The sequence below is a fragment of the Danio rerio genome, chromosome 25 (assembly GCF_049306965.1).
Source record: "Danio rerio strain Tuebingen ecotype United States chromosome 25, GRCz12tu, whole genome shotgun sequence".
NCBI classification, from domain to species: Eukaryota; Metazoa; Chordata; class Actinopteri; order Cypriniformes; family Danionidae; genus Danio; species Danio rerio.
This window is the reverse complement of record NC_133200.1, coordinates 3,104,145-3,120,000: the sequence shown is the minus strand read 5'-3', so window position 1 is coordinate 3,120,000 and position 15,856 is coordinate 3,104,145. Positions and strand designations below refer to the sequence as shown.

Genomic DNA, 15,856 nt, shown 5'->3' with positions numbered 1-15,856 from the left:
CTATTATGCACACACACACACACACACACACACACACACACACACACACACACACACACACACACACACACACACACACACACACACACACACACACAGAATTTTTCTTGTAAGATTTCGTTTATGATCCTTTTACCAAGTTATTGAAAGTATTTTAACCTTTTTAATTAATTAATTAGTTGAATTAAATTATTTTGCTGAGCAGCTCTGCTTGACTGCTGTGTTCTGCCATCTGCTGGTGTAAATGTGTAAGTGCAGCTCTCTCTCTTTCTCTCTCTCTCTGTCTCTCTCTGTCTCCAGCACTCTCTCCCAGTGTTGTCATGCTGTGGTGGCTCTGCTGTACCCATTCACCTGGCAGCACACCTACATCCCAGTTCTGCCTCCAGCAATGATGGACATCGTCTGCACACCGACACCTTTCATCGTGGGGCTTCTGTCCAGCTCACTGACCCGCCTGAAAGAGCTCCCGCTGGAGGAGGTGAGAATATACTGCACTATACTATACTATACTATACTATACTATACTATACTATACTATGCAACATTATATATACCATAGTATACTGCACTATACTATACTGCACTATACTATACACTACACTATACTATGCAGCATTATATTACACCATACTATACTGCACTATACCATACTGCACTATACTATACTATACTGCACTATACTATACTATACTATGCAGCATTATATTATACCATAGTATACTGCACTATACTATACTACACTATACTATACACTGCACTATACTATACTATGCAGCATTATATTACACCATACTATACTGCACTATACTATACTGCACTATACTATACTGCACTATACTATACTATACTATACTTAAAAGCAATATATTACACCATAATGCACTATACTATAGTATTCAACAATATACTATACTATAACAAACAGCAATATATTACACCATACTGCACTTAACTATACTATATTATACCAAACTGCACTATACTCTACTATAATATAAAGCAATATATTACACCATACTGCACTATACTATACTGTACTACATATATTTTTTATCCTATATTCTATATTACATTATATTGTATAGATTATATACTCTATTATATATTATTCTGCACTATACTTTACTATACCATAGCATACCATACTGCACTATACCATACTACGCTATACTATACAATGTAATTTTATACTGCACTATACTATATTACTATACTCTACTGAACTATACTATATTATAATGTACTATACTTTGCAATGCCGCACTATACTATAGAATACTGCACTACAATATACTGCTATACTATGCAATACTGCACTATACTACGCTATACTATGCTATAATATACTACACTGCACTATGCAATACTATACTGCACTATACTATACTGCACTATACTATACTATACCATAGCATACTGCACTATACCATACTATGCTATACTATATAATACAATACTGCACTATACTATATTATGAAATACTGTACTATACTATGGAATACTGCACTATACTATACTATGCTATGCTATACTATAACATACTACACTGCACTATACAATACTATACTGCACGGTACTATACTGCACTATACTATACTGTACTATACTATACCATAGCATACTGCACTATACCATACTATGCTATACTATACTATTTAATGCTATACTGCACTATACTATTTTACTATACTCTACTGCACTATATTATACTATGGTGTACTACACTATAATGCACTATATATGCAATGCTGCACTATATTTATATATATATATATATATATATATATATATATATATATATATATATATATATATATATATATATATATATATATATATATATATATATGAGCAATATCACACGAGTAGCAGTGTGATATGGCTGTATATCGGCACTGGTGGGAGGCGTGCGTTAACAATGATATTACTTAAATATATCACGGCTTTCAGCCAATCAGATTGGAGAACCAGACAGAACTGTTGTATAATATGAAATACTGTACTGTATTATACTATACTTTTCTATGGAATACTGCACTATGCTATACTATACAATGCTATAATTTACTATACTGCACCATACTATACTGCACTATACAATATTACACTGCACGTTACTATACTGCACTATACTATATTATACTATATTATACTATACTATGCTATATTATACTGCACTATACTATACTGCAAGCGTACTATACTGCACTATACTATATCGCACTATACTGTACTATGCTTTACAATACAATACTATACTATACTATAAAAGACTAACATCCTATACTAATCAATTTTTATTTTGAGAATATCAGTCTGATCAAATAATGAGCCATATCAGACTTAATCCATGTAAGAGTGCACTGCATTCTGGGATACAGTACTCGTATGATTATAAAGCCCATATTTTTTCAGACACACACTGCATACTGTGAGTGTGATACAGATAGTGTGCTTTTAGGATCAAGGCCAGATCTCCAAAACTATTTTCAGCTGTTTGACCTCTGACTTCTCAAATCTAACACCTCATCAAGACTAATGCGGGAAGGAAAGCAGGCCAATAAAGTCTAGGATGCGCTGTGAATATTCTATATATACACATGCTGGATCAACAAAAGATCAGGACTGAGGAGCAGAGGCCGGACGTGTCGCTAGTGTTTCTCCTCATAATAGCAGCGATAGAGGAAAAAATGGTTGAGATCGGCACTGTTGGAGGAAATTACATCACCGTGTCCTCTGCTCTTTTTCAGGTCCTGGTGGTCGACCTCGGCAGCAGCCGTTTCCTGCGACAGGTACAAAATAGAGCTAAATGTGGATTTATCTTTAGGTTTGAAAAGTTGTGTTCTTCAGTTATGATTTTTTTGTATTTTTGCGCAGAAAGGATAATAAAAAAAATCCAAAATGGTTTTAAAAGAGTACGACCTGTGTATATATATATATATATATATATATATATATATATATATATATATATATATATATATATATATACACATATATATATATATACACACACACACACACACACACAGTTGAAGTCAGAATTATTAGCCCCCCAGTTTATTTTTTCCCCAATTTCTGTTTAACGAAGAGCAGATTTTTTTTCAGCACATTTCTAATCATAATAGTTTTAATAACTCATTTCTAATAACTTTTTTAATTTAAATGTATTTTATCTTATAATATTTTTTATCTTTACCATGATCACAGTAAATAATTTTTTCTAAATATTTTTCAAGACATTTCTGTACAGCTTAAAGTGACCTTTAAAGGCTTAACAAGGTTAATCAGGGTAACTAGGCAGGTTAGGGTAATTAGGCAAGTTATTGTAAAGGATGGTTTGTTCTGTAGACTATCGAAAAATATATAGCTTAAAGGGGCTTTTATTATATAAATATATATAAAAACTGCTTTTATTCAAGCTGAAATAAAACAATTAAGACTTTCTCTAGAAGAAAAAAATATTGTCTGTGCCATTAGCCTAGTGGTTAAGTGCGCCGGCATATAGCACCATGGTGCTCACGGCGACCTGAGTTCGATTCCCGGCTCGAGGTCCTATGCTGACCCTTCCCCTCTCTCTGGTCCTAATACTTTCCTGTCTGTCTTCCACTATCCTATCCCAATAAAGGTGAAAAACCTCTAAAAACATTTAAAAATATATATATATAAATAAAAAAAAAAGAATAAAAAATATTATCAGACATACTGTGAAAAAATTCCTTGCTCTGTTTAACATAATTTGGGAAATATTTAAAAAAGAAAAAAAAATGAAAGGGTGGCTAATAATAACTAATAATAACTTCAACTACTTATATAAAAAAAAAAAAAAAAAAAAAAATATATATATATATATATATATATATATATATATATATATATATATATATATATATATATATATATATATATCTCAACACTCACCGGCCACTTTATTAGGTACACCTTGCTAGTACCAGGTTGGACCACCTTTTGCCTTTAGAACTGTCCTAATCCTTCATGGCATAGATTCAACAAGGTACTGGAAAATTCCTCAGAGATTTTGGTCCATACTTACATAATAGCATTAAAGTTGCTGCAGAATTGTCGGTTGATCTTTCTTTCCACCACATCCCAAAGGTGCTCTATTAGATTGACATCTGGTGGCTGTGGAGGCCATTTGCTCAATTGGTACTAATGGCTCAAGTGTGCCAAGAAAGTATCCCCCACAGCATTACACCACCACCACCAGTCTGACCCGTTGATACCAGGCAGGATGGATCCATGCTTTCATGTTGTTGACGCCAAATTCTAAACCTACCATCATCAGAGCAGGCAACGTTTCTCCAATCTTCTATTGTCCAGTTTTGGTGAGCCTGTGTGAATTGTCGCCTCAGTTTCCTGTTCTTAGCTGACAGGAGCGGCACCCGGTGTGGTCTTCTGCTGCTGTAGCCCATCCGCCTCAAGGTTGGACGTGTTGTGTGTTCAGAGATGCTCTTCTGCAGAGCTCGGTTGTATCGAGTGCTTATTTGAGTCACTGTTGCCTTTCTATCAGCTGGAACCAGTCTGGCCATTCTCCTCTGACCTCATCAACAAGGCATTTGCGCCCACAGAACTGCCGCTCACTAGATATTTCCTCTTTTTCGGACCGTTCTATGTAAACCCTAGAGATGGTTGTGCGTGAAAATCCCAGTAGATCAGCAGTTTCTGAAATACTCAGACCAGCCCGTCTGGCACCAACAACCACGCCAACATACCACAGCAGCAGATTGTCTTGACCATGTCTACATGCCTAAATGCATCGGGTTGCTGCCATGTGATTAGCTGATTAGTAATTTGAGTTAACAAGCAGTTGGACAGGTGTACCTAATAATATATAATGATAGCCTCAATGTGGGTTATTAATGTTCAAAATATTATGACAAAACTCAAATAAAAATTAATCTTTTTATGATAGTGTTTTGTCTTAATTTTATTGACTTATTTTTTACATCAGTTAGATGTTTTATACTGTTTTAAGCTTGATGTAGAAAGTCATAGTATTAATAAAATACATTATTATTATTGTTATTATTATTATTTTTACTATTATTAATGTTATTATCAATGCTGTCTTTGCTTTTATTGTTCCAGATGGATGATGAAGACTCGATTCTGCCTCATAAACTGCAGGCGGCGCTCGAACACGTGCTGGAACGGAGGAAAGAGTTCGCCTCTGACCTGGCAGATAATCCTAGCGGTGAGGAGCGGGATTAAATATATATATACAGTTAGAGTCAAAATTATTAGCCCCCCTGTGATTTATTTTTTCAAATATTTCCCAAATTATGTTTAAATATCACTTGAGAAATATTTCAAAAACAATAAATAGGCTAATAATTCACTCAACTGCATATATTTTATCAGTCTTTCTTTGAATGCACCAGTCAGTTCATGATCATATTCTCTCCCGGTAGAGCCCGGTTGTCTGAGTTCTGTGGTGTCGGAGGCGTTCGTGCGTTTCTTCGTGGAGATCGTGGGTCATTACTCCCTCTTCATGGGTGGCAGTGATCGAGATGAAGAATCCTCAGCCTCGTCTTCCTCTTCTCCCACTCCTTCATCGTTCCAGCGCGAGGCGTTCCGTAAAGCCGTCTCCTCTAAAAGCCTGCGCAGGTTCCTGGAGGTCTTCATGGAGACGCAGATGTTCGCCGGGTTCCTGCAGGAGAGAGAGCTGCGGAGGCAGGGCCTGAAAGGTTGGAGTGGCTTGTGTTTTTGAAAGAATCTTGGGAGGATAACATAAGTGTTCAATTGCTGTATTGTGTTTCGGACAGGTCTGTTTGAGATGAGGGCTCAGGACTATCTAGATTCTCTGCCCGGCGGCGAGAATAGAGGCGTCAACAAGTTCCTCAAAGGTTTAGGTAAAGTCTCACTGAAGAAAGTGGATCAATTCTGGCATGTTTGGAATAGTATGCTATTTACGTATATAGAGCTTATTGTATTAATATACAGGGTGGGCCATTTATTTGGATACACCTTAATAAAATGGGAATGGTTGGTGATATTAACGTCCTGTTTGTGGCACATTAGTATATGTGAGGGGGCAAACTTTTCAAGATGGGTGGTGACCATGGTGGCCATTTTGAAGTCGGCCATCTTAGATCTTGGTTTTAACGACGAATTTCATCTTTACTAAATGTCTACAACCTAAATATAAAACAACATTAGACTAAAAATAGCATTGTTTTTCTCAGTGGTGTGACATAATATTGCTCAACCATTTGATTGCATTTAAAATAAAGTGAGTTTAATTCAGTGTTTGTGATCTATATAAAGCAAACCGCCTGTGTTTTGCTGAAATTCTGAGCATATCTTATTTTTCTCACAGGACACAAGATGAAGTTTCTGTCCAAAAAGTGAAAAGTCGAGTAGCACGTGCACATTACATTCCCTCTGACTGACCGAGAGGATGATGAACTGAGGGCAGAGAAGAAACTGAGGACCAAAGGCAATGGAAAACACTGCAGAAGCAAAACCAGTGCATTTCCAGAGCCCCAAACTACAGGACCTTATTGAAACCCACTAACAGAAGCAGTCAGGAGGCTCCATGTACAGATCTTAACTCATTTTCAGACATTTCTAAAGGATAGAAAACAACTTCTTCAGAGACAGGAGGCTATAAATTAATTTATATTCTTTCTAGAAATAATAAGACCTTTGTAAAACTCCTTATTAAAATGATCATCAATATGCCGTTCGTTAGTTTGTTATAGTCTATTTATCGTAGATCCACTGTGGATTTCTTTTTAAGGAAACAATCACGCCACTGTGACTGAACGAAGTTTCTGTTTCTGTTTAAAATAAAAATGGAATCTGGGAAATGTTCTAGAATTCTAAAAAGATTCTAAAGTGGAAGCAGATCAAAGAGATGGAGATCAGCGATGCATTTCAGGAACACCACTACAGTTATTATCCACTTGACTTATAAAGTGTGCTTAATAAACAGTTTTCAGTATGATTTGATCAGTCTGCAGAATTGATTTCTTCTTTCCAGCTCTCTTACTTTTGATTCAGTTTTACTTGAGTCGCTTTAGTTTGATTCGATTTAATGCAGCTCAAATCAATTCAATTAAATTCAACGTTATTCAATTTGATTGAATTAAATTACATTTTATTAAATTCAACTCAAAATGATTCAGTTTGATTTGATTCCATTCAATTTTGATTCATTTTAATTTGAATGATTTTAACTCAATTTGATTCGACTCAATTCGATTGAATTAAATTCATTTAGATTCAATTAAACTCAAAATGTTTCAATTTGATTTGATTCAATTCAACGCAATTTGATTAGATTTAATTCAACGCAATTAAATTTGATTTGATTCAACTCAAAATTATTTAATTTGATTTGATTCAAATCAATTTTGATTCATTTGATTTTTAATTTGAATGATTTTAACTCAACTGATTTGATTCAGTTTGATTGAATTAAATTCAGTTAGATTCAATTAAATTCAAAATGATTCAATTTGATTTGATTCAATTCAACGCAATTCAGTTTGATTTGATTCAATTCAATTTGATTAAATTAGACTCAATTCAACTCAAAATTATTCAATTTGATTGATTCAATTCAATTTTGATTTAGTTTGATTTGATTTAATTAAACTTAATTAGATTAAATTAAATTTGATTCATTTATTAATTTATTTTCCTTCGGCTTAGTCCCTTTATTAAGGATGCCCTTCCAGCTGCAACCCAATACTGGGAAACATCCATACACTCTCACATTCACACTCACACACTACGGCCAGTTTAACTCATCCAATACCCCTATAGCGCATGTGTTTGGACTGTGGGGGAAACCGGAGCACAAGGAGGAAACCCACGCCAACATAGGGAGAACATGCAAACTCCACACAGAAATGCAAACTGACCCAGGCGAGGCTCGAACTAGCGACCTTCTTTCTGCGAGGCCACAGTGCTAACCACTGAGCCACCATGTCACCCTTAATTCAATTCAATGTGAATTAATTCAATAAAATTTGATTCAGCTCGAAATTATTCAACTGGATTCGATTCAGTTTAATTTAATTCAATTTGATTCCTTTCAATTGAACTCAATTCAGTTTGATTTAATTCAACTCAAAATGATTCAGTTCAGTTTGATTTGCAATAATATGTGTGTGTATTATATATATTTATTATGTATATACGATACACACACATACATAAAAACAAAACTGTGCAAAAAAATTGTCACATAGATATTTAAATGTATATATAATTTGTATCATATACACATATTTCATAACTAAATTAACATTTTCTTGAATAAATGCATGCGTATTTATAGACACAAATTAAATAAATACAACAGTGCAACACACATATATTATATCAAAAAATATTTGTATGCGATTAATCTTTCCAGCATTTTAGTATTATTATTATTATTATTATTATTATAACTTCAACAAATCACAGTCATGAAGAGAACAAAAAAAGAAATTCAAAAAATACACACACACCTGCTTTCCTGTGCACGATGACTTCACATGTGCTGATGATGTGTTCTAGCATCAGGACGTGTAGGTTATGAGTTTGCAGTGCAGTCCTGCTTGTGTCCAGTGGAGGGCTCCACAACCTGCTGGACAAACAACAACCTGTTGGATCTTCAGCAATGAAAACTTTTTCTGTGCAAACTCGACGATTTTGCATTGCATTTACGAGATAGAATCTATATTTTCTATGTTTTTTTCTGACAAATCAGGTGGTTATTTCTTGGATTACAGCATAATGTAAATATCTTGCTATTATGATACGTAGACAGCACATTTTAGCTCATAAGTGGCTATGTTAAAATACTTTTAATGTTTTATATCTTGTTACAGACATACAGTGTCATCCTGCAACTGTTCTGCAGTATATAAAATGTCCCAAACCCTATTTTAACTGTCCAAAAATGGTAGGATAATGTTGTTTTTACTCTCGGATAGTCAAAGAAAGTTAAAAAAAAATTCTGTTAAATATGGATAAAAAAAATCGGGGAAAAAAGTGTTTTAAGTAAATTCGGGAGAGGGGTCTGGATGCAGACCTGGTGCAGTGCAATCTGGGCTGCATCCAATGCTTTTTAATGGGCTCATCTAACCCCACCCCTAACCCTTTCCATCACAGTGACACCACTCGCTCCATTTGAGTGCATCGTGTCTGACACTGCATCGCTGAGGCTGCATCCAGATACTATTGAAATTCAGACCACAAGTCCACAAACATAAACATCATTTTTCTCTAAAAGTACATCATATCAAAAGTTGACGCTTAGATTTTTATTCTAATTAGGTTCCAATAAGCCCAAATAGCAAAGAGAAATAAAAAATGCTTGTAAAAAAACACCTTGGGCCTTAATAGGATTTCAGGCCCGATGCTAGCCGAGTGAAAGGGGTGGTTCTTTTTTCTCAAAAAGTGGACCTTTTTGCAGTTATTCACATCATTATGAGGTTTAAATACTGCATTTTAATGACATTAAGCACTTTTTTGTATAAATAGCTTGTCGGATGGTCATCATTATGTTCATTGCTTAGGCAATAACAATCTGGCCGCCACAACCGACTTTTCTCAGTTGGAATTTGGCCATTTGAATTAAAAAAAATAAACAAATAAATAAACAAAAACAATGTAGAGCTTCAAGGTTTTTCTCTTGAAGTTAAATAAAAAAAATCATGGATAACAATAGCCTGATTAGTATTAAAATTAACTTTAATATGGGCCACCTTTGGTGCTTCACACCTTTTCTTGATCATTTTTGGTTTCAATAAATAAGGTCCAATATTTAGAATAAAGGTGACTTGTGAAATGATTTCTCTATTTAACAACAATACAGTACACTCTTCAGCGATATTAATAATCTTGGTGTCATGATTGATAGAGCTCTGTGTTTTAATAGCCATGTTAAATCTATTGTTCGTACATGCTGTTTTCACCTGAGGAACATTGCAAAAATAAGAGATATGGCGTCAAAGGAAGAGATGGAAATGCTTGTTCATGCCTTCGTCTCTTCTAGATTGGATTATTGTAATGTTCTGTTCACTTGTCTGAACAAATCCTCAATGGAGCGATTGCAGGTTTTGCAGAATGCAGCTGCTAGGCTTTTAACCAGCACCAGTAGGTCACACATTACGCCTGTGCTTAAGGCACTTCACTGGCTTCCTATCAGTTTTAGAGTAAATTTTAAGATTCTGGTCATTACAAGTAGAGCTCTGCATGGTCAAGCACCAGGCTCGGATTGGCTAATCGGGAGGACTGGGAGAATTCCCGGTGGGCCGGTCCGTTTTTTGGCCGCGAGGGCCGGTGTCCCTAGCTCCAAAATCTGTTGCTCTCAGCAGTCGCACTTTTTAAATTTATTTATTTATTTGACCACAGTCTTCTTTTTCATTATTTTACCGTAGCTCTGCTCTGTTTATATATAAGTAGCCTGCAGGTTATTTTTGATATAACAACAATTTCTGTGGTCCAGTGGTTAGCATGTTAGATTACGACGCCGCCAACCGGGGTTTGATTTTCATCTGAGTATTTATTTATTTTTTTTTCATTTTTATTGTTAAGACATATAATACTGTTAGGGTTGTTGAACATTTGAAGTTCTAAAGCAGCTGTTTACTTAAAAAAGACGTGATTGTGTAATTAGAAACTGATTTGGAAATGACCTTATTTTAATATAGTCAGTCGTGAACTGAGGTGGGCCGGTCTGAGGCTTGAAACTCCAGGGCTGAAAAGCAGTCCCACTCCGGCCCTGTCAAGCACCCCTGTATATTCGAGATCTTTTAAGCAGTCACTCATGTAGCCGGTCTATGAGGTCTTTTAGCCATTCCCAGAACTCGTCTTCAGACTAAAGGTGACTCTGCCTTCTGTGTGGTGGCCCCACGGCTCTGGAACTCTCTCCCGCTAGCACTGAGAACTCTGGGATCAATTGAACTTTTTAAAAAGCGTTTAAAGACACACCTTTTTGGTCAAGCTTTTAATTAACAGCATTAGTGTTTCTGTATTTTGATTTTTAATTAGTTTTAACATGTTTGAACATGTCTTTTTTATTGTCCTGTGTTCTTGTACTTGTTTTCTCTTATTGTAAAGCACAGCCATATCACCCTGCAGCCCAAGGCCGGTTACTCACTGAAGCTAAGCAGGGCTGAGCCTGGTTAGTACCTGGATGGGAGACCACTAGGGAACACTAGGTTGCTGTTGGAAGTGGTGTTAGTGAGGCCAGCAGGGGGCGCTCAACCCGTGGTCTGTGTGAGTCCTAATTCCCCAGTAAAAGTGAAGGGGACACTATACTGTCAGTGGGCGCCGTCTTTCGGATGAGACGTTAAACCGAGGTCCTGACTCTCTGCGGTCATTAAAAATCCCATGGCACTTCTCGTGAAAGAGCAGGGGTGTAACCCCGGTGTCCTGGCCAAAGTCCCTCTATCGGCCCTTACGAACATGGCCTCCCAATCATCCCCTTCCACCGAATTGGCTCGATCACTGTCTCTCCACTCCACCTATAGCTGGTGTGTGATGAGTGCACTGGCGCCGTTGTCCTGTGGCTGCCGTCGCATCATCCAAGTGGATGCTGCACACTGGTGGTAGTGTGGAGAGAACCCCCTCATGATTGTGAAGCGCTTTGGGTGTATGGCCATACACAATAAATGCGCTATATAAATACACATTACATTACATTACACTTTGTGACTCAATGTCTGGGAAAGGTGCTAAATAAATGAACGTTTACTTACTTGCACTTTTAGAAATAAAGGTACGAGAGCTGTCACTGGGGTGGTACCTTTTAAAATGGTACATATCAATACCTCAAGGGTACATACTGGTACCTAAAGAGTACAAAGGAGTTCCTCTTTAAATTTGTAGGTATATATACGTTTAAGGGTACCAATATGGACTCTTCGAGTGCAAATGTGTACCTATTAAAAAGGTACCACCCCAGTGACAGCTCCCGTGCCTTTATTTCTGAGAGTGTAGCTCAGTGGTGAAAGATGACAACTTTAGTCAGATATGTTTTCTTGAAAAATAATTGTTTGCATTGGACAAAACTGATTAGCTGAATTCATGACAGCCAACAGAGGATTCCACTTGGGCTTAAAGCACTCTTCATCGGGTTATTTTCACAATTTATGATGGCAAGGCAGTCAAAGATAGACAGTGAGCTGATGTATGGGACAAATTCTGGAGCTTTATCAGTGGTGGGTGGGTCTTTCAAACCAACCCGAACCCCCCCTGTCCACAGGCCTGTTTAAAATGTAGAGATTTCATTAAGATTAAACAAGAAAAATTAGATTCAGTGATGTAAGAAAAACAAAAACTGCTAAATAAATAAATAAATAATGTATAAAATTACAAAGGGTGCATTTTAGGAGTGTTGGGCCCCATGCCTGGAACTGCTTAGGGCCCCCAAATCCCTAAAACCACCCCTGACAACATTCATTCATTAATTTTTTTTTGGCTTAGTCCCTTTATTAATGTGGGGTCGCCACAGCGGAATGAACCGCCAACTTATCCAGCATATGTTTTACACAGCGGATGCCCTTCCAGCTGCAACCCATCTCTGGGAAACCCCCTGATAACAACAGCAATATTATTATTAAATGCACTATTATGAATAAAACAGAAAGAACACACAAAATACACAAATTATTAAATATAAAATATATTTCAGATGTTAAAAACACTGAAATATGAGTTGGATGTTTGTTTGTGCCATTTTGACTCATTTTTCAAATATGTTCCTGCTTTTAATATCTAATTATCTTTGCCATGATGACAGCACATACAATTTGACTATAGATATTCTTCAGGATGCTATTATTCAGCTTAAAGTGACATTTAAAGGCTTAACTAGGTTAATTAGGTTAATTAGACAAGTTAGGGTAATTAGGAAGTCATTGGAAAACAGTGGTTAGCTATGTAGCCAACACACACACACACACACACACACACACACACACTCTTAATTACTTACTTATTTAAAAATTTCCAGCCAAAATAAATGAAATAAGTCTTCTGAAGAAAACTATAACAGGAAATAGCGAACAAATCACGGGAGAGCTAATAATTTAGTGTTCAGCTCTGTGTACATTGGTCATATCATGAAGAAAGTGTGTGTGTTGAGTGTCAGAACAGTTATCTATTGAGTGTGTCTACACACACACACACACACACACACACACACACACACACACACACACACACAGAGAGAGACAAACACACAGCTGTCTCTCACACTGACCAGAACAATGTGAATCCCTCTGGATCCAGGCGTGTTTCCTCTTCTCTCCACACCGAGTCTGTCGCTTTTCCTCTGGAAAAAAAAGCCGGACCTCCCTCCACACCTCCTCCTCCTCCTGTCCGCTCCTCACGCCAGAACTGCGGACAATTCCTCAAATTCCAGCCTTCCTCGCGCGCTTGCACACACTCGAGCAGATATTTACCGCCAAAACACCTCACACAGGTAAGACTTTCATTTATTTAACTCACTTATATTCATCAAAGTTAATGTTACACAGGGAAAACAGCGCGGATTTTCTCCTCACCCGAGAAACGAGTGCTTAATCTGACACTTGATGACGAAATGTGATGTAACAATGGAATATTTGGAATTACCGGAATTCCCGCGCTCTGTTTTTCTGCTTTCCCGCGAAACTTTGCAAGGAACTTTAATCGCGTCAGAAGCGCGCGGCCGCTCAGCGGGAGCTCATCACTGCGAGAATTATGGAGATTACGAACTTCACATTCATACTGTAAATATTGTCTGCAGGTGCTTTCTTGGTTCACCAGTTTAATAAGTGATTTAAATGCATATATGTGGGAAAACATAATTAATTTGATTTATAACTGTTTATAACTGTCGTTATGTCTGTACTGTCATGCATGTATGCATGCATTGATTTCGTGACGTTTGTTACAAAAAGCCTAATAATAATAATAATAATAATAATAATAATAATAATAATAAGGGTTTTGGGCACATGCACTTATTATTTATGTTGTTAATTTATTTTTATTTTGTTGTTGTTATTATTATTATTATTATTATTAATATTATTATTATTATTATTATTATTATTATTATTATTATTATTATTATTATTATTTAACATATTAAATGTGTGAAAGACCTTAACATTAGTTACACAAAACAAAACATTTTGTCTTTTTTTTTATTATTTAATATTTTTACTATTATTTTTTATAATTTTAATGTGTAAATTTACTTAATACTTTAATTTAATTTAATTTTATATTATTGTCAGTCAAGAGTTTTGGCCACATACTTATTTTATTATTTATGTTGTTAATGTATATTTATTTTGTTTATATTATTATTGTTGTTAATATTATTCTGATTATTGTTTTGCCACACTGTAGAATAACAATATTATTATGAAAGTTGTATTTAATATTTATTTAATATAATAAAAGTATATTTATTTTTAGCATTACGATTTAAGCGTCAGCTTGTTACAGTATTTTTACATTGATTTATTATTATTATTATCATCATCATCATTAACATTATTATTATTATTGCTATTTTTTATAATTATTTAACATAATAAATGTGGTAAGGACTTTAACATTTGTTACACAAAACAAGACATTTTTTTAAATGATTTAATATTTTTACTAATATTATTATTTACTAATATTTATTATTTTAATGTCTAGATTTACTTAATACTTTAGATTGAAAAGCATTTAATTAAATTAAATTTTAGGCACATGCACTTATTTTATTATTTATGTTGTTAATGTATATTTATTTTATTGTTGTTATTATTATTATTATTATTATTATTATTATTGTTAAGAATTACAGTAATATTATGAAAGTAAAATTTATCTTTAGATATTAAAATTATCTTTATTTTTAGCATTAAGATTTAAGCATTTGTTTGTTCCAGTATTTTTAAATTGATTGGTTATTATTATTATTATTATTATTATTATTATTATTATTATTATTATTATTATTATTAATTAACATATTAAATGTGTGAAAGACCTTAAAATTTGTTACACAAAACAAGAAATTTTGTTATTTAAAAAAAATATAATTTCATATTTTTACCAACATTTTAGTATTTTAATGTGTACATTTCCTTAATACTTTTAATTTAATTTTAATTTAATTTAATTAAAAAAAAAATTTATTTTATTTTATTTTATTGCCAGTCAAGGGTAGTTTGGGCACGTGTACTTATTTTATTATTTATGTTGTTAATGTATATTTATTTTGTTTATATTATTATTGTTTGGTAATATTCTGATTATTGTTTTTCCACATGGTAGAATAACAATAATATTATGAAAGTTTATTTATTTTTAGATATTATAATTATAATTATTTTAGCATTTAAATTGAAGCTTCTGTTTGCTTCAGTATTTTTACATAGATTTATTATTATTATTATTATTATTATTATTATTATTATCATTATTATTATTATTATTATTTATTTTTTAACAAATTAAACGTGTAAAAGATCTTAACATTCGTTACACAAAACAAGACATTTTATTTTTTAAAAATAATTTAATATTTTTACTAATATTTTATTATTTTTATGTGTAAATTTACTTAATACTTATTAATTTAATTTAATGTAATTTAATTTAATTTATTGCCAGTCAAAGGTTTGGGGCTTGTGCAATCATTTTAATATTTATATTGTTAATGTATATTTATTTTGTTATAATAATAATAATAATAATAATAATAATAATAATAATAATAATAATAATAATAATAATACTTATTATTATTAATATTATTATTATTATTATTATTATTATTATTGATTATATCATTCTGATTACTGTTTACCACATGGTAGTAATATTATAGTAATAT

General features: G+C 33.9%; 2 protein-coding genes and 1 long non-coding RNA gene across 10 annotated transcripts in view; 2 read left to right on the top strand and 1 right to left on the bottom strand.

Moving 5' to 3' along the window:
• si:dkey-82f1.1 overlaps positions 1 to 6,975 on the top strand; it is an 88,591-nt gene extending 81,616 nt beyond the window's left edge. Inside the window, exons 15-20 of the mRNA XM_021470581.2 lie at positions 301 to 478; positions 2,751 to 2,792; positions 5,110 to 5,215; positions 5,433 to 5,708; positions 5,787 to 5,873; positions 6,341 to 6,975. Of these exons, the coding sequence (XP_021326256.1) occupies positions 301 to 478; positions 2,751 to 2,792; positions 5,110 to 5,215; positions 5,433 to 5,708; positions 5,787 to 5,873; positions 6,341 to 6,372 (721 nt within the window). The 3' untranslated portion in view covers positions 6,373 to 6,975. The remainder of the gene's footprint in view (positions 1 to 300; positions 479 to 2,750; positions 2,793 to 5,109; positions 5,216 to 5,432; positions 5,709 to 5,786; positions 5,874 to 6,340) is intronic.
• LOC137489311 (uncharacterized) overlaps positions 1 to 13,294 on the bottom strand; it is a 100,183-nt gene extending 86,889 nt beyond the window's left edge. Inside the window, exons 1-3 of one of the 2 annotated variants that reach the window (XR_012400152.1) lie at positions 13,232 to 13,294; positions 8,487 to 8,602; positions 5,601 to 5,686 (exon numbers count right to left, since the gene is read on the bottom strand). This is a non-coding gene — a long non-coding RNA (uncharacterized lncRNA). Of the gene's footprint in view, positions 1 to 5,600; positions 5,687 to 8,486; positions 8,603 to 13,231 lie in introns of those variants that run through there. The other variant, XR_012400153.1, reaches the window with a different exon arrangement.
• tead4 (TEA domain transcription factor 4) overlaps positions 13,233 to 15,856 on the top strand; it is a 61,337-nt gene continuing 58,713 nt past the window's right edge. For all 7 annotated transcript variants that reach the window (XR_012400113.1, XR_012400111.1, XR_012400112.1 and 4 more), the window contains exon 1: positions 13,233 to 13,453. The gene's annotated coding sequence lies outside the window, so the exon portion shown is untranslated. The remainder of the gene's footprint in view (positions 13,454 to 15,856) is intronic.